Source organism: Macrobrachium nipponense, chromosome 6 (assembly GCF_015104395.2).
Source record: "Macrobrachium nipponense isolate FS-2020 chromosome 6, ASM1510439v2, whole genome shotgun sequence".
Classification (NCBI taxonomy): Eukaryota; Metazoa; Arthropoda; class Malacostraca; order Decapoda; family Palaemonidae; genus Macrobrachium; species Macrobrachium nipponense.
The window spans coordinates 123,724,598-123,744,326 of record NC_061108.1 but is presented as its reverse complement, the minus strand read 5'-3'; the positions used below and the strand labels follow the sequence as shown (position 1 = coordinate 123,744,326).

General features: G+C 46.6%; 1 protein-coding gene across 1 annotated transcript in view; it reads left to right on the top strand.

Moving 5' to 3' along the window:
* LOC135216116 (WASH complex subunit 3-like) overlaps positions 1–19,729 on the top strand; it is a 118,261-nt gene that overhangs the window by 97,207 nt on the left and 1,325 nt on the right. The window contains exons 2-3 of the mRNA XM_064251158.1: positions 1,093–1,257; positions 14,606–14,958. Coding sequence (XP_064107228.1) covers positions 1,093–1,257; positions 14,606–14,958 — 518 coding nt within the window. The remainder of the gene's footprint in view (positions 1–1,092; positions 1,258–14,605; positions 14,959–19,729) is intronic.

The following is a 19,729-nucleotide window of genomic DNA, read 5'->3' as shown; positions in this document are numbered from 1 at the left end:
AACATTCGCGGATTCTAACTATTCGCGGGGGGGTCTGGTACGCATCCCCCGCGAATACGGGGGGACCACTGTATAGAAGTTTTTGTCACTGACATAACCGGAAGTTGTTTGTCATTGGTGACCATTGTTGTTGCAGTACCAAATTGTTATTGATAATTACTCAAGCACTTGGGTACTAGTAGGTTTTTAACCCTTAATGGAGTCGTGATAACAGGTTTTGAGTGGTGGACGGAGTCTTTCCTGGCAATCTTGATCGAGTGGTAGAGAGTTTCCATTACTTCAGTGGGCTATAATTGATTCTTGACAACTGAACTCTCAGGTTCCTTTAACCAAATGAGCAGAGCATCTCATGAGGTTAGTTGTGTTCTGGACTTCAAGGGGAAAATGTCATGTTCTTCTTTCTTCCATGACATCTTTTTAATCATTTGCTAATAAATACACCCAGCAATTGCTGTTGGTTGTAGTTCTTATCTTTTATGATAGTATGTCAGCTATAATTGTAATTTTACTAAGAATCATTAGAAAAAACATGAATAAATAAGACATTAGAAAAGACATGTACATATGCCTATAAAAATTTGCTATTGATTTTAGTTCTTATCTTTTATGATAAGAACTAAAATCAGAATTTGCTATTGATTTTAGTTCTTATCTTTTATGATATTGTGTGAGCTGTAATTATAATTTTACAAAATAAAATAAAATTAATTATTAGAAAAACATTTACGTATAACTTGGTAAAATTTACAATTGTCTTGTAAAAAAAAGGCCCCACAGTCATTTTCAATGTTGGTGGAAGGTAGAAAGAATTTTTTTTCTCACACCATGTGCATTTGCATATCTTCTGTCCTTTGATGTGTTTGTGTGTTTTTTTTAATGGGTGACCTCGATGTTTGCCTGGTCTGGGGTGCTACATTTTTTTTTTTTTTTAGCCTAGCTTTTAAGGGTTAATGTGTAACTATCGGTAAGTAGCCTATTTGTATATTTCACTGGCACTTTATGGTTTAGTAAAACAGTGGTGTGCATGCAACAAAATACTATTAGCATAAGAAACATAGATACAATATTTAAATATTTTTTGGTGCTTTACAGGTTGAAGCAATCAATCAAAAGAGAACACTTGCATTTATTAATCACTGGGTGTTGCACACAGTTGGCTTCCTCAATCAGTTTTCAGCAGTATGCGAAGAAAGGTTGATATCGCTCAACACAAAACTTCGAAGAGCGGATCAGTCTCTTGCTATTCTGGAAGCCAAGGTAAAGTGAATTAAATTTAGTATTCATGTTTAAACAAAGGCAGTCTTACTATTTTACCTTTAAGTGCCATAATTACCAAGTAGGAGGAAAGAAAGCTATGAATCACACTTTCAACCTTCCTGACAATGATTACATGTGGTAGGTGGGGCCAAGGGTGACAACAGCTTAAATCCAATTTTTCCAAGTAAAAGTGAAGTTCGACATATCTTTTCCTTTTACTTCTTTCTTTGTCAGAATATAATGCTTGGTAATAGTACTACTGTATTGCAAGGACATGGGTGGATAGGTACACACAGAACAAGAGATTGTGTAATATTTGAGCAAGGGTGAACATGTTCAATACAGTACGTATTCCCTTAGTTTGAGTTAATTTCTCAATATACTATTGATTCAGCAAGGTACTGAGGGTCATAAGTATATCTTGGTAGTATCTTGTGGATCTTTTCAAAGATAGGGGCTCTTTTGGTAGTATACCTTTAAGGCCTCTTCATGGCCCCTAGAGGAAAATGGAACCACAGATACTAGATTATGTAGGAAAAATTACCTGAGCCAAGCTTATCAGGGTCTTATTCAAGAATAAAAATAGTATAGTCTGGTATTTTTAAACCTGCTTTATTTGATATTTTTTTAATTTATTACTACTGTAGTATTATTATTAGTTTAATTATTGTTACACTACATAATTTTATAATCTGTTTTGTAATCAGGGTTGGCTCAAGGTACTGGCAACTCAGGCAGTCACCCAGGGTGCAATGCATTAGGGGCACCATCAAGGACTGCACCATGTCGTGTTTAGCATCTTCTAAATATAAAAAGAAAAAATGTGAAATAATACAAGTGAAATAAAAAACCAAAATGTTAATTTTATATAAGCAACTTACCAAGTAATTAAATTATTGATGTTACTAACTCATACAGCAGCTTAAATGTGAAATTCATAGTAGCACTTCTTTTGTTTTAGTGTATGTGAAAGGCTCTGCCCACTTTCAGCTGAAGAACTCTCTCAATTTGTTTCTGCCTGTCAACAACTGAAGTTAAATTGTCTTAAGCAGCTTTGATTTGAATTTGGTCACCAGATGGTTGTTCTTAGTCTCCATTTGGTGATGTATCATTATTATTGGTAGCCTTTGCACTATTTTCAGACAGCTTAGGTTATTCTAGACCTATTATTTACAGATTACAACTTTTTTCCTCAACGATGTCTAACACTAGTGTTTATAGTATTTGTTTTTGCAGCAAAGCTCGCGAAACTAGGTTGATGAAACTTTCATATGATTCCCACACAATCTGTAGCAATCATAGAGGGCAGACTTGTTCGATTAACTTGACATGTATCGAATGCAGGGACTGGAATGAGAGGAAGTGGAAGACTTTAAAAGCTCACTTAGACAAGCTAGAAAGAGACAGAAAAAGAAAGGTGACTGCTAGAGCCAAAGCTAGGAAGGTAGCTAGCTTAGAGGGTACTACTCCTAAATTTTGTGTAGCCGATTTACCTGTTCTGTCCTCTACCTGTACTTCTTTTCCCCCTTAACCATCCCTCTTAACTGTTCCACCCATTCCTTTACCCAGCCCCCATACTTCCAACCCTAATGCTATTGCCAGCCTCGTGTTAATCAGAAGTTTGGGCTCATAGTTAACACTATGGAGTAGTTAGGAGCCTTTGTGAAAGTCCTTATGGACAAAGTTTGTGCCAAAAGTGCTAGTAAAAGTGCAAGGGCAGTGTTACTGGAAGAAGTGTCCTCATCCCGCCAATGCTCCTAAACAAAGGTCACTATCAAACTCCCATGCACCAGGGAGGCATACACTGGCAGTCCAAGGAAGATCGGTAGGGTTTGCCCATGGGTAGGCACCCCCTCAGCTGAGCCTGTTGAGCGGTCTTAGGACTCGGCAGACAGCCACTGAAAAGGTGTCCGAAAGGAAGTGCATGAGCTTTCTTCTAGTTCTTCAGATTGCGGCTCGGATGAGGCACCAAGGGCGCTTTTAAAATGTACCTTCTCTGACTCCCTGCAGACATATCAAGGAACCTGAGCATAGTCCTCAGCGGCCTGTAGTTTCTGGGACAGCCCAGAATGATTTTCTCCTGAATGCCCAGTAGAAGACTGCCAGTAGTATTCATCGCCAGCTGTCGAGCGCCCAGTGCCATCTCATTAGTTGCCTACTATGTCCACTTTCGATCCCATGCAGCATGATCCTTCGATGGAACACATTCAGTGCCGACTAGACAAGATCATGAGTCTTCTTCAGTAGCACAGGACCTTCCAGACTTGTCTCCTTTGCCGATTTCTTCGGATGAACAGGCATTCAACCAGGCTCCTGCTCCCTCAGCTTTGCTAATCTGCTCAGATATTTCTTGGTCACCTTTCCGTCCTTTTTCTTGCCAGCTGCCCCAGCTTCTCCTGCCTCGACCGTTTATATGAGGAACCATCCTGTAAAGAACTCCAGGCTTCCTAAGATGGTTTTGTCCTCCTCATCCACGAGAGCCTTGAGAGAGATGGAAGTTTGGCTCTTGGGCAAGAGAGAGCAGGGCAAGGCGGCCTTCTGCACTCCTCCCTCACGTCTTTCGAGTAAGAGATACCAAGTTATTCTACTGGAGAAGCTCCTTCCATGGGTCAGCCTTTGTATTGGCCAAAAAAATGTATTCTGCCACTGAACTTGACCATTTTGTGAAGAATATGTGCATGCAGAGAAAACTGAAGACTGACAATCTGGCAGAGACTTGTCTGCATACTGGTTAGGGGCCCTCTTGTGCAGATAAAGTCATCAGGAATGGCTCCCTGAAATTGGCTTCATTATTTTCTATAGGGGTATTGATAAGACAGTTGTCTTCTCCCAGGGAGACCCATTCTGCTCATTTACGTTGTTCTGGCCAAGAATGATACCCCATCTTAGCCATGGACCTGTTCTTTCATCATCAAGAATTTGATGGAAATTCCTGGACCAGAAGAAGAGGAGAGAATTTTTTGCCTTGTAAGGGCATTGAGGTACTATTGTACCTGCATAAAACCGAAGAACCCTTCCAGACCACTTTCCAACAATGCAATGTCATTCTTCTTAATGGACGTTATCTCAGAGTCACACACAAGAATTTTGAAGAATCATTTACCTGGTTTCTATTTTGTTCATACGCGAACAAACCTTTGGTCTTAACAATAGGATAATTTCTAGCGCCTAGCTGGATGTGGTTAAAATGCAGATGAAGCAAGGAATCTTGTGATATCTGGCGATGCATGCGTAAATCAGGTGAAGAGTGGTCAAAGACCACGCACCTACACCAACCACGTCAGTCTTTCTCTTAACCGCCTGGGCGAGAGTCGTGGTTGACCTCTCTCAGCCTTTACCCAGTTCATTGCCCGTTTCATTTGTGTTTAGTATGTGCGCCTGTTATTATGGCTTCTTCTGCTCCTTCTCGGCCTCATCAATGTGTGTGCCCCAGAATTCCAGGTGTTCCATGTTCTCGTTTTTTGACTTCGGCGGCGACCGATCCCCACATCATGTGTAGCAGGTGCCGCTCTAATTTTGGTACTATAACAAATCCTTGCACGGAATGCTGTGCATGGCCTAAAGAGCAGTGGAAGTCGTTTTATAGCAAGAGAGAGCATCAGAGGGTTTCGACTCTTCCTACATGGGAAGGTTTTTCCCCTCTTCCCGATGCTTTGTCTCCTGCAGTACTCACACTCCATAGTAGCTTTGTGCCTGTCTCCTTCCTTTTCTTCCATTGATTCGTCGTTGGAAGTATCGGGAGGCTCTCAGGCTGATTTTTGTAATGTCGGCCCTTCTTCTTCGGGAGTTAATTTGATTCCCGGGAAGGGGGAGGCTTTTTCATCATTCTCATTTGTTCCAGAGTCGGAGGCTTCCAAGATGGCAGCGATTTGGAAGACGCTCGGGCTAGGGGGTCCCCCGTCCTTGGAAGGGTTGCTAGCGCACTTTATGGAGGCTCGTTACCCCCTCCTCAGGCTGGCCAGGCCCTCCCCCCTCCTCCTGGCCTCGTCTTCGTGGTTAGCCGAGGTCAGCCATCTTGTATTGCTCCACCGGTGAATGTTGCCGCTTCTTCAAGTCGGAGGGAAACCGAGTGTTCGGGATTCCTCGCCAACTCACGTTCGTACGTCTGCCATGCCCGTCATCTGTTGGAGGAGTGCGTGGTGATATTCCTAATGTTGTAGTGGGTTCGTCGTGGGAGCCGGCGTGTGGACCCAGCCTAGACAGGTTAGTTGGTGTTTCGGGCTGTTTAGCTGCTGATCCTTCCGTTAATCTTATTTGTGGGTTCAACAATTTGGAAAGTAGGACTCAGGCTTGGTCGTCTTACACTCCTTCTTTCTTGGAAGCCTTGCTGGGAGCTACACAGGATCCCAAATCATCTTTTCAGCTTCCCTTGTCGGGGCACGTCCAGTCGGTCTTACATAAGGTTAACGCCTCTGTTTCAGACCAGGGTGGTTTGCTTCGCTCTAGGGGCTCTGCCAAGCTACTACCCCTGACTCTCACGAGACATAGGAAGTACTATGCTACGAACTGTGCGTTTTTGATGTTGCGCCATCTCAACCCGGACGTCATTCGCCTGAAGCTGGGATTGACTTTGGCGCAGGTGAGGTCGGTGGCTCCGTCCTTGTTTCCACAAGATGCCTCATCGTTGGAATCTACGGCAGCCTCCATGTTGCAGACGGTTTCTTGGCTGGACTTTTGGTCTATGGTTATTGCTAAGATAGCTTCTGACAGGTCCTCAGAAGGGTTGGTGAGTGCATCCTCGCTTGCAAGTCTGTTGCAGTCCGGAGGCAAAGCGCTTTCGTATATTGCTCACCTCAGTGTTAATTTATGGGCTAACCTTCTCCTGATTAGAAGAGACGCAGCTTTATCTAGGATGGAGAGATCAGTTGACACAGAGTCCTTGCTGGCATTGAGAAACGGGGATCTGTTGGAGTCCCAATTTGTGTTTCTTCGGACCAAGCTGGAAAATGTGATAGACCGACGCCGGGCTGATACCAAAGACAGACTGGTGCACCATGCCATGTCTAAGTCAGAGTCTCGTCCTCGGAGACGTCCGGCTCCTCCTCCTCCCCCTGTCCAGCAGCAGTCAAGAAGATCGTCGCCTGGTAGGCCATCAAGGAGTTCGATTTTGGCATGCCCTTCCTGTTCAACTCGGCCTAGGTCAGATGACCGATGTCCTTTTCGCTCTCGTTCCTTTAACCCAAGAAGGGGCCCAAGGGGCAGAGGTAAAGGGGGCTGTCGGTAGGTTAGGCGCCTTTCCCTCTCCTGCGCCACGGGTAGGGTGGTACCTGGTGGGCCATTGGGCCAAGTGGCAGAGTTATGGAGTGGAGAAGTGGGTGGTAGATGTCTTTCGGGTGGGGTACCTACTGCCATTCGACTTCTCTCCTCCTCTGTCAGACAAACCGCAGCTCAGGAAGGCATATCCTCCATATTCTCTGAAATTTTTGGCTCTTCAGGAGGAAGTGCAGAAGAAGATGCTGGAAAGGGATGCAATAGAGGAAGTGGTGCGTCCATCTCCGGGGTTTTACAGTCACATCTTGGTGCCCAAGGCGTCGGGAGGTTGGAGACCTGTGATCGACTTATCCACCTTGAATCATTTCATCAGGAAGACAGTTCAAGATGGGAGACCCCGCATTCAGTGTTGGCAGCTGTGAGGGAAGGCGACTTCATGCTGTTGATAAACTTAAGGGACGCATACTTCCAAATCCCTGTGCATCTGACGTCCAGGAAGTTCCTTCACTTCTCTCTCGGGGACAAGATCTTCAAGTTCAAAGTCCTATGCTTCAGGCTGACAAGTTGGGCCCATGCTCAGTTGATCTTGGCAGGTTCCAGGGAAAAGCTGCTGCAGGACAGGGATCGTCTACTTCGGTTCTGTCTGGAACTGGGCATCGTAGTCAACCAGGAAAAGTCGAGCTTCGTACCCAGTCAAAGGATTCTCTACCTGGGCATGGTCATCAATACGACAGTTGCAAAAGTTTTTCCGTTGGATCAGAGATTGGAGAAGTTGCGAGTGGTTGCTTGCGACTTCCTGTTGGAACCACATCAGTTAGCTCATCAGTGGCAGGTTCTTCTGGGGGTGCTGTCCTCCCTGGGGTAGCTGGTCCCTCATGGGCGTCTGCATCCTCAGTCCCTGCAATGGAGACTGGGAGAATTCTGGTCTCTGGCAGGGGACTCACCCCTGTTAAAGGTTCCTCTGTCTCTGGAAGTGAGAGGAGACCTTCGTTGGTGGTTGGATTACTGGAATTTTTCGAAGGGTGTCTGATGGAGTACCTGCTAGTGTTAAGATATGTTTTCCCATGGCGAGCAGGCGCCAAGTAAGCGTGCCGGTTGGCGACGGCAACTGACGTGAGTATGTAATTGAGGACCTAATAAACCACATGCCTGTACCACCGTGTATCTCTTGTCCCACCTTGACATCCAATATGGCGCAGTGATTCTTAAGAACCAACGTGACCCTCACCATGCCCTTCCAGTGTCGCTTAGCGCAGTCCACCCCAAGGGCCGCACGCCCTGTCGTCCCCCGTGGGCTCGTTCCTGCCCTGCAAGAAGCCAGGCAGGCCATGGCGGCACAGCAACAAATGATCAACTCCCTCTGTGACCGGATTACAACACACGCTACCCCTGCACCTCGTGTCCCTTCGTCTACAGCCCCGGAGAAGTGTGAAATCGAGCTGAAGCCCGCCGCATTCAGATCCTGGAGAAGGTTGATGGAATGTTGGATCGAATTGTGCAGACTACCGCCGCACGAGGTCGTCCACCACATCAGGCTATACTGCACACCCCCCTCTGCAACGAGCGCTGGACGCCAGATTCACCTCTCAGGAATGGAGTAACCTCACCACTACGGAAGCCATGGACTTCATTCGCGACATTGTGTTACGCTCTACAAACCGTGCTGTGTTATGGTCGGAGTTTTTCAATGCGATACAAGGCCCAGGCGAAAGCGTTAGTGATTACTTTTTAAAGATTTCCCAAAAGGCCACCGATTGCAATTTCCAGTGCCCTCAGTGTCAGTGTAACCTAGCCGAATATATGTTATTACCTAAGTTAACAGTGGGCCTAAGTGATGAGGCTATGCGTCGTCATATGTATCAATGTAACAATAACATTAATAGTGTTAGCGCCCTTAGGGCTAGGTGCTGTGCCTACGAGGCGGCCCGTGTTGACGCCGCTGCGCGCCAATGCAATTAGCGGGAAACTGCTCTCGCGGCTGGCAGCGAGATACCCGAGGCAGATCATCCGAATGCAACCGTCGCTGGTACAAGTAGGGGCCACCCACCCCCTCCCTGTGGGAACTGCGGCGGCCGCCACGCCGCCGGCAGAGCCTCATGCCCCGCCAAGTCTGCCGTATGCAACGGATGCCGCAAGCAGGGCCACTATCAAAAATGCTGCAGGAAATCCCATGCAAAAACGGCAGAATCCCCGACAGATGTGTCTGGTGCTGTGCTTGTTGCAGGCGCCAACCTCACTCGCCACCCAGTAGTGGAGGTAACAGTCGTCCACACCGCCACAGGAGTACAAGCACCTGTCGTCGCCGTGGCGGACACTGGGGCACAGGTATGTGTGGCGGGCCCCTCCCTACTGTCGCTCCTCCAAGTCCGCCCAGCAGCCCTTACACCCCGTGCCGGCTTGCGGGATGTAGCAAACCTCCCCCTGAAGTGCCTTGGGTCTGCCGTGTGCCACGTCACCTTGCAAGGCTGCACCACGGAGCAGGACGTGTACTTTGTGCAGTCAGCAAAGCACCTCTTCCTGTCACTGGACGCCTGCAGGGACTTGAAGCTGGTACCCAAGGAGTTCCCCCATCCCTCCCCTGCGGTGGCACACGTGAGCCTGTTCGATGGCGTGGCCCGACGGGCCGCCCAGGTACCACCCCGACCCGCCGAGGTACCCCTGCCGCCCCAGGAGGAGCATGCGGCCAGACTGGAAGCCTGGCTCCTGCAACATTTCGCCACGACGACGTTTAACACAGCCAGAAAGCCACTGCCAGTGATGCAGGGGGAACCGCACCACATCCACCTGCTCCCAGAAGCCACGCCCTACGCATGCCACACCCCACGCATGCCACACCCCAGCATCGGTGCCAAAACACTGGGAAGAGGAAGTGAAGGCCCAGCTCGAAGAGGACGTCGCCCGTGGCGTCATAGAACCAGTACCTGCTGGGCAGCCAACCGAGTGGTGTGCCCGTATGGTGGTCGTCGCCAAGAAGTCAGGACAGCCACGCTGTACAGTCGACTACCAGCGCCTCAACGAATCCTGCCTGTGGGAGACACACCATACCCTAGCCCCGTGCGACATGGTGTCCGGGGTACCCAAGCACACATTCAAGACCGTGGCGGACGCATACAGGGGATACCACCAGGTGGAGGTAGAGGAGGAAAGTCACGACCTGACCACATTCATCACCCCCTTGGGGAGATTTCGTTACCGACGTACCCCCATGGGACACTGCTCCGCCGGCGATGTGTATACTCAACGATTTAACGACGCCATCCAGGACATCCAGAGGAAATACAAGTGCGTGGACGACACCCTGCTCTACGACGACAGCATCGAAGGGGCTTTCTGGCACGCCTACGACTTCCTCGAAACCTGTGCAGCTAAGGGCATCACCCTGAAGCCGGAGAAATTCCAGTTCGCAAGAAGAGAAGTGGACTTTGTGGGCTTCAGCTTGGGCTGGGAGGCCTACAAGCCAACAGAGGAACGTTTGGCGGCCATCAAGAACTTCCCGATGCCATGTCAGCCCTCTATCACCGACATAAGGGCGTGGTACGGATTCGTCAACCAGCTGGCACCCTTCCTCGCAACAGCCCCCATCATGAACACATTCAGGGAGCTCCTCAAGAAGCCAACGGGGAAGTTAGTGTACTGGGACGAGACACTCCGCACCAAATTCCATAACGCTCAGGACACAATCTGCCAATTAGCAAAGGACGGGTTGGCCTACTACGACAGGAGCCGCCCCACAGCAGCGATCACTGACTGGAGCAAAGAGGGCATAGGATAGGGTTTGTTATCCTCCAGCAGTCCTGTGCGTGCAGCTCCGCCGCCACACCCTTCTGCTGCATGAGCGGGTGGCGCCTGGCGCTATGCGGCAGCTGCCATCTCACCACCGCTGAAGCTGGCTACGCCGCCGTGGAGGGGGAAGCCCTCGCGGTAGCCTGGTGTCTCCAGAAGGCGAGGCTGTTCCTCCTGGGGTGCCCCAACCTCACCGTCGTGACAGACCACCGCCCATTAACTAAGTTGCTGGGGGATCGGGCCCTTATGGAAATCTCCAACCCCCGTCTCTTCAGGCTGAAGGAGAGAACCCTGCAGTACCGCTTCAGGGTCAAGTATCTGCCGGGGAAGCGTAACAGTGCGGCAGACTTCCTATCACGATACCCTGCCTTGAAAGCCGATCCCAGCACCCACGACGTGGACCTCGACGAGGACCTCACCGATGCCATGGCGGCCACTGTCTTGGCAGCAGTAGAGCACGACAGCTGCGTCGTGGACGAGGCGAGTGTCAGACATGCCGCCATCAGCGACCCCGTGTATCAGCTGCTCATGGCCAGGGTTCTGGCCGGGGACTGGGCCGACAGGAAGTCCCAGGAAGTTGCATGCCTTCGGCGCTTCTACGGTGTCAGGGAGAGGCTGGCCGTCGTCCAAGACTTAGTGACATACACATTTGAACAGGGCAACGTCCGCCTAGTTATACCGGAGCCCCTTCGTCAGCAGGTGGCTGCCAACCTACACGCGGGGCACCAAGGCCTGGACTCCATGCAACGACGAGTGTGCCAGACGGTATACTGGTCTGGACTCGAGGGGGACCTGCAGTATCGCCGCTCCTTGTGTGAAGAATGCGACGTTCACGCACCATCCCAGGCCACGGAGGAATTCATCATCACGCCGCCCCCCGAGTACCCCTTCCAGATGATGGTAGCAGATATGTTCCAGCACGACGGACACATGTACATGGCCTACGCAGATAGACTCACAGGTTGGCTGGAGCTGGCCCACTTCCCCCACGGCACCTCCTCCTCTCACATCAAGACCCAGCTACGTCGCTACTTCGCCAGGTGGGGGGCCCCAGAGCAATCTCCACGGACGGGGGCACTAATCTGGCAAGCGAGGAAATGGGGGAATTTTTCAAGTTGTGGGGCATGTCCGTGCGACTATCATCTGCCCAGTACCCGCAGTCCAACGGCAGGGCAGAGGCCGCGGTCAAGGTTGGGAAGCGGATAATTATGGCCAACACGGGCAGCGGCGGCAACCTCGACACGGACAAGTCCTCTTTGGCTATGCTGCAGTACCTCAACACACCCCTCTGCGGAATGAATAAGTCACCCGCCCAGATGGCAGCAGGCAGGCAGCTCCGAGACGGCGTACCTATGGCCCGCTGGCACCTCACGGTAGACAAACACTGGGGGGCAACCCTCCGGCATAGAGAACGTCAGATGGCTGACAATGGTGCTGCCCTCACCGAGAACGGACCCTCCAGAACGCTTCCCGTCATCAACCCGGGCTCCCATGTACGAGTGCAAAATCAAGCCACCAAGCTGTGGGACCGTACCGGTATCGTGGCGGAAACGCTCCCATACCAACAATACCTAGTCAGACTGAACGGCAGCGGGCGCCTCTCCCTCCGTAACAGGAAGCACCTGCGACTCACATCATCGGGGCCCCAGCCAGGGCGAGCCACACCTGTCACGCATCCAGCCCCTCCCACGCCCAAGCAGCCACTGGTCAGCCACCCTATGCCCAGCCCGCAAGCAGTGCGGGAGTCACGCCCATCACGTCACGCCAGGAGGCCAGCTTGGATGGATGACTACATATGACGTCTTTGACTGTCATACACCCTTCTTATGTGTAATCATGTACATTACAGCAGCATCTGTTTATTTTGTTTTATTGGATCTGTCCCATTACTCTGTCGCATGCATCCAATTTAATCCATGTATATCCATGTATTGTTCTTTTTATTTCCTATCCATGTATACCCATGTATTAATCTCGGGGGGGGGGGGGGGGGGGGGGGGGGGGGGGGAGGGGGGGTGGGGGGGGGGGGGGGGGGGGGGGGGGGGGGGGGGGGGGGGGGGATGATGATGGAGTACCTGCTAGTGTTAAGATATGTTTTCCCATGGCGAGCAGGCGCCAAGTAAGCGTGCCGGTTGGGGACGGCAACTGGCGTGAGTATGTAATTGAGGACCTAATAAACCACATGCCTCTACCACCGTGTATCTCTTGTCCCACCTTGACATCCAATAGTGTCCCTCTGCGTTATCTTCCACCGGACTTCCTTCTGTTCTCAGACGCCTCCCTCGCAGTTGGGGAGCTCATTTAGGGGCCTCATTGCTTCAGGCGTTTGGAGGACAAAGAGCAACATATCAATGTCTTGGACTTGAAGGCAGCCTTCCTGGATGTGAAGGAGTTTCGGGAGAAGGCAGAAGGTCATTCTGTCGTTCTCATATCGGACAACACCACAGCAGTAGCCTATATGAACAAGCAGGGAGGCCTGGTTTCTCGTCAACTTCACGCCTTGACCGTCGAGGTTAACCAGTGGGCGGTCAGCAATTCGGTAGATCTCTCAGCCAGGTATATCCCAGGCAATCGGAATGTGAGTGGTGACAAACTCAGTCGTCAGGATCAGATCTTAGGCACAGAGTGGTTCCTTCATCAAGTGGTAGCAGACAAGCTCTTCCAGGTTCGGGGGAGACTCATGCTGGACCTTTTTGCGACTCGCTTCAACAGGAAGCTGGAGATATTCTGTTCAGTGGTCCCAGATCCTTTTGCGTTAGCAGAGGACGCATTCCAACATCCCTGGGACAACCTGGAGGTGTATGCCTTCCCTCCGTTTTGTTTGATCCGTCAAGTTCTGAACAGGCTAATGAGTGCACAGGGTCTCAGGATGACTTTGGTAGCCCCTCTGTGGCCTCAGGCGGAATGGTTCCCAGATCTGCTGTCATTGTTGTCAGAGGTTCCAAGGGAAATTCCCCCTTGGCGGCATCTCCTGTGCCAGCCGCATGCGGAAAGGTTCCATCAGTCAGAATTCGTCTCTTCACGGTTGGAGGCTATCAAGTATCTCCTCCGAGCAAGAGGCTTTTCTCAGAGAACAGCAGGGCATATGTCTAGCAGTCTCAGAAAGTTGACCTCCACGGTTTACCAAGGCAATGGGCGATCTACTGTGATTGGTGTCATAAACAGAGTTTTTCTCCACTCAAACCTCTATTCAGCGAATAGCAGACTTTTTAAGCTTCCTCAGAGACGAGAAATGTTTGTCCGTTTCTGCCATTAGAGGCTACAGGGCGGCACTGAATTTGGTGTTACGCCTTAAGGTATCGACATCTCCTCGTCCTAGGAACTTTCCTTGCTAGTTAAGGGGTTTGAGCAGTTGAGTTCTCTTAGGGAGCTCAAGCCTCTGACGTGGGATGTTTCCTTGGTTCTCAAGAGCTTCAATAAGAGTCCATATGAGCCCTTGTGTCGCTCATCTGACAGGAACTAGACGCTCAAGACAGGTTAACATATATTATGTAAATATATTGCATTTGTTGCTGAACTAATACCTATGTTTGAGATATGTTGCAAGCAAGTAACATAATAATGTAAACATTGCAGTTGTTGCCTTTTCCGAATAGAGTAACAACATATTTTTTGTGTTCGCTACTGGTCTGACTTTAGAGGGGGGTTTAGAGGTATAATGTAAACCCCATCCATTATATTTGCCAAATTTAGCTCCCCTCCAACCTGTGTCACCATGGTGAAGTCATATTTAGTTGTGTGAGGATTTCATTTTTGACTGAGATCTCAGTCATGTCTTGCCTGAGCTCAGGCCTATATTGCTTTGTCAGCCCAATGCCAGACTGAATAGGTTTCCTAACCATTCCAAGAAGAGCCTTTATTAGGCTTAGAGGTCTGGCTAAACAGATCCTTTATAATATAATTTATAATAACAGGGACAAACTCTTGACATAAGGAATGTGTTTCCTACATAAAAGGCAATGATTTGTATTTGTGTAGGGAAAAATAGTAAATTCTTATTTTTCTTAGGTGTAGAAACCAGTGGTAAAAAAAGTTGTTGATAATGGCAGGTGCCTGGTACTAGGTAGTCTCATGGATGACTGCTGTTGTCAACTGGGCAATGCCTTTTTGTAGATGGTCCAGAAAACCTAAACAGGGAATCAGTCTGTAACTAGAGGGCCAGAATTGGAGGTTTGTTTCTCCTGTGGAATGCTGAAAGATTGCACAGGTACACATTCATTTTGTAGGGTGGTTGAAAGTTTGCAGAGATGCACATAAATGTAAAGTGATGGGTTTGTATATGTAATAGTAATTATTTGTTTTAATAAAACTTTTTTACTTAACTCATTTTAATAAAACTGTATTTTTATTTCAGTTAAATTCAGTTCCTGATCTTGAAGGAGTTAATGCACCAACTATAGAATCAGTTCAGCCATCAGATAATACAGATTCAGCAGCAACTACTGAATCAAACTCGTTACACAATCAGACACTGCCAGGAATCTTATCAGTAGAAGCAGGCGAAACTCAGTCAGAGGAATCTAAACCCCATTTCCAGGAGGCAAACAAAGAGGAAAATGAAGGCCCTCAGTCTCTAGAGCCAGTAGCCTGTCCTGTTAGTAAAGACCCACGTTTTGCATCATATTTCAAGATGTTAGCTGTAGGTGTGCCACTGCCAGCAGTGCAAATGAAAATGAGAAATGAAGGGCTTGACCCTTCTATTCTTGAGTAAGTAGAAAATTAGTATTATTTTGTCTTTTAGTTTTCAGTTTTTTAAGCTTATATTAATTTGAGTTTAACTTATGTTTTTATTATAATTTTACCAGTTAGAACAAGGAGACCATTGCCAAATTTGCTTGCCTCAAATTAGTCAAAATTTAGTTCCACTTGCAACATAGAATGTTTGTGCTGGATAGTCTGTTGTTGTATCAGTTTTTATGGTTTATGTACTTTACATAAATTTATAGTTGTCTCAACACAGTTCCCATTATATTTTACAATTCTCTCTCCTGGTGTGATCAGCACTCTAATGGGCACATTCCAAATGAACACCTTGCCCTAGCCAGGAGTGTATCTTAACACCTAGTGCCTTTGTTGGTGGTTGAAAAATTACTTTATGCCTGTCAGACAAAACACATCTATTTAGTTCCTTTCTCTGGCTTCCTTAGAAATATTCTCATTCCAGTCTTTCAACTGTTTTCAACAAGTTTGCAGGTTTCTTCTTATGCTTTAGTGATTGATCATGTGCATACTCTATTTTTATAAAAAAAAAAAAAATTCACAAACATTTATAAGTACTTGGTTTGCACAGTTCCTTGCAAACATAAGTATGTATGTCGGGGTCTTTTAACAGCTGCTATTCATTGTTTGTCACTGGTTAAGACAAGTATTATTTTATCCTTTTTTTTTCACCAGTTTACCAGTCATTTTTTAACTTCACAATTTGATACTGAACTTTTTTTTTTTTTTTCTTCATCATTCTTCTCTAAAATCTAGAAGAATTTGAGCCTTTGATTTTTGCTTTTATATTAGTGTAATTTTTATGGTTATGGGTCGAGGCAATGCCTTTACAACGCCTTTTACAATGTATGGTGTCCATCAGCTCTGCTAGTCTTGAATTTGCTATTCCCAACATTCTATTATTAATCGAGTGTAACATTATTATTATTACTGTATAGTTATCAGTAGTAGTAATTGTCCATAATTGAAAATGTAAACTTTGGATTTCTGAATTAAGAGAACTTTATTGCCTCTAATAGTGCATGCAAGCTCCTTCCCCTGAACCTGATCCATCAGCCAACAAACAGTATTCTAATGCTCAGGACTCATTATCCACCATGCAGTTTCCTTCAAAGTCCCTTTAGTGTCTGCATAGGAATCTGCAGCCAAGCTCTACTTTGACCCAAGAGGGAGGCCAAAGAAAGAAGGGGAGATGACTGTCTTGCCACTGGGCAGTATGGCGGCATTGTGTCTCAGCCCTGGGTAGTCTGTGCCTTTGGCATGGTTAGAAGCTACCTTTCTAGGATCAAAACCCCCTCCATTCTTTAACCGATCCCATTCTCTGCCTAATCTTCAGGATCATATAAATCTCTCACTTGTCTGCATAGGTACAAACAAAGCTGGAGAAAAAAAGCTCGGGAAGTAGTGAATAACTATTCTTCAGGCCTGTACAGTTGGCTTTTCTAGGATGGTAAGTCGACTGGTGACGGAAGACCAGTCATCGATCTCTCCACTGAATGAGTTTGTTCGTCAAGGTTGGAAATCCCACTTTCTGAGTTAGTTTGTATGTGAGAGGGGTAATGATATAGGATCTGAAGAATGCATATTTCCAGATTCCCATCAGAGGACTCATGGAAGTGCCATCATCTCATCTTCACAGGACAGTCTAGTTCAAGATCCTGTTCTTGAGACTGTCATTTGGCCCAATGGTGTTCACAAGTGTTCACCTTGGTTTCTGTTGGTCTCATTTGCTAAGAATCTATTTACATTGGAATGTTTTTAATTGGCTGATCTTGGCACCTTGTGAGGATAGGGACTTAGTGCTTTCATTTTGTCATGGCATGTGGATTGTGATACAGTATGAACTGTACTGGGAAAGGTCAGACCTTCAGCACAATTAACAAACAAGTTCTAGGCATGCCAATCAACAAGGTAGCAGTAAGTCTTTCCTGAAGAACAGATAACCTAATTCAGGGAGGTATCAGTGAAGTCCCTGTCTTCATAGAAACAACCAGTTTGGTATTGGTTGATCTTTCTCAGTCACTTGTTAACCCTGGAGAAAATTGTCTCCTAAGAGCAATTCCACTTGTTATTGCCTCATGGGTATCAGAAGTGAAACTGGTACCCTGCTACTGATACTCCAACACTCTTGATGCTTTGTGTGTGTGTGTGGACCAAAGGACCAAAGATTATTCTCATCCACACAACAACGTTCTGAAAACGGGTGCGCTGCCTCAGCACAGCCAGCATTTCAGGATCTGTTGACGATCATTTGGTAGTGCTCAGGAATGAACACAACCATGGTTATTTGTCAACAAGCAAGTGAGGATGCTCCATCTCTCTCCAAAGAGCAACTCGCAAATATCCAGCCCATTTCGTGATCCTTTTAAATATATATGAAGACCTGTTTGCCTGTTCACACATACTCAGAAGGTGGCATAGATTTCCAAGCCAACCGTTCCTCATCCCTTATCACATGTCCAGGCCATCTCGGTCTTTGAGATCCCTTTCTCTCTTTGTGCTTCTTGATACTTCATCTGTCCACCAATTCCTCATCAAAATATCTTCCATTTTCCTTAAATGTTAGTGGCCATGTGTCTTCTGCATAGAGTAGTAGTAGAGGCTTATGTACTTGCTGTAAGTCTTTGCTCTCTATACTAATGAGAAATGTTTTACATAGCTACCTCTATCCAGTTGATCCATGCTGCATGCTACTCTTTCTTAGTGGTCTCTCAAATCCTACTGCACAGTCTATTTTTTCTAAGGTAATAGAATAGGCTCCTCATCCTCTAATATCTGTCCATCTGTTGTAACAAGGTTCTCAACTTTCTTCAGTGCATGGTTGTTTAAAAACCCATCCCTTTACAGGGGCGAGATGGAAGCATTCCTCTGCTTCTTGGAGTTTGCGTGGGAAGTGGTGATACACGGATGTTTGTATTAAATAGGATATAATCTTTATGAATTATTTTTCCTCAGAAAAGTATGCTTTTAAAATTTAATCTATTTAAAATGTTTAGTAATTTATGGAATACTGTAAAATCATGACATGAAATGTCATCAGAACATGGGGCAGTTGCTATTGTTGATTCAAATTCACTCATGGAGACAGGCATATGATTCTGCTCTATATGGCGAAGCTATTACTTTATCCTAGATTTTGCCGGCTTTCTCTCTCTCCCCCCCCCGAACAAAGTAGGTGATATTATTGCACTTATTTAGGATAATAATATTATAGCAGTTGCTGCAGTTTCTGCAGTTAAGTAAAAAGAGATTGATGGATTACTGGTAGTAAGAGTATCCCATGGTCAAACAGAACAATTTATGATGCACGTCAGAGAATTATACTTCTCTTGTACTGATGAAACACAGATAACTAGAAAGATGGGAATAGATTTTGGAATGGCTTGAGTACAGAAATGCTGATAGTAAATCTTGAAGTGCATTGGTATGATCATATTTCTAATGAGAAAGTAGCGAAGAGATATGATGCCAAGAGGCAGGAAAATAACCTGAAATGACAAAAATCAAGATGCTGTCAGTATATCATGAGAAGGATAGACTTAAAACTTTTCATGATTGCATATTGCAGCATTGTAATATACAACTACACCTAAGAACTCAGTTGTTTGCCTTTATATGGCATAAGAGGCACTTTCAAAGTAAAAAAATGCAAGCAGCTGGGGACCTCAAAAACATCAACTGATGACATAGAAGCAGTTGCTATTGTGCTTTGTTAGCCGTGGCTGGAGTTAAAACTTTTTAGGAAGCTTTGACTCATTTTCGCTCATCAAAACAACTCCTGCAGAAGACTTGTCACCCACGAGGTAACAGGTTTAGTACTCTAAACATGAATCAGACTCAAAAGTGCCACAGTTCTCTACCTCCCGATAATTCAAGCTAGTGAAGCTGTATTGGATTGAATTGAATAAAAAATTTAGGCCATAGGCCAAGCAATGGGACCTTGAGGTCATTCAGCGCTGAAATGGAAATTGACAGTTTGTTTGTTTGTGTATGGTGTTTTAACGTTGCATGGAACCAGTGGTTATTTAGCAACGGAACCGACGACTTTACGTGACTTCTGAACTACATCAAGAGTGAACTTCTACCACTAGAAATACATATCTCATTCCAAAATGGAATGCTCAAGAATTGGACTTGCGACCACCAAGGTGGCATGCCAACACCGTACCGACCATGCCACTGAGGCTCCTTAGAAATTGGCAGTAAAGGGTTGAAAGGTGACAGGAGGAAAACCTCGCAGTTTCACTATGAATCAATTGTTAGAAGGTGGAAAGTAAGATGGAAGAATATAAAAGGAGGTACAGTAAAAGGAATAAAGGGGTTGCAGCTATGGGCCAAAGCCACACTGTAAAGAACCTTTGGCGCAATTAGTGCACTAACCCCTTACAGGGGTGAAGTATATTGGTTAAGGCCTAGTTTTAAAATTCTGAGAAAGTCATCATCATAATAGACCACAGTAGTATTTGGAAAAGTTAAACCATTCATGAGTATTGTGCATCATATAAGTGACAGTTGAAAATAGCAACCAAGATTAAGCTTTGTGGGAAGCTGTTTGCTGATAAACTGTTGTTCTAAGACAGTGGCACTTTCCACACGGTACAGGTAGCAGGAACTTAAAGCGGCAAAGTATAGTGTCTACTGTAGTCATTTGTCCTTTATTAACCCTATCTGATACTGTTTGCATGGTGACCATTTTTAGGGCAGTGGAGTGATCCAATAGTAATAGAGCTGTTTTTGGAGGCTTAAAATTTAACTTCTT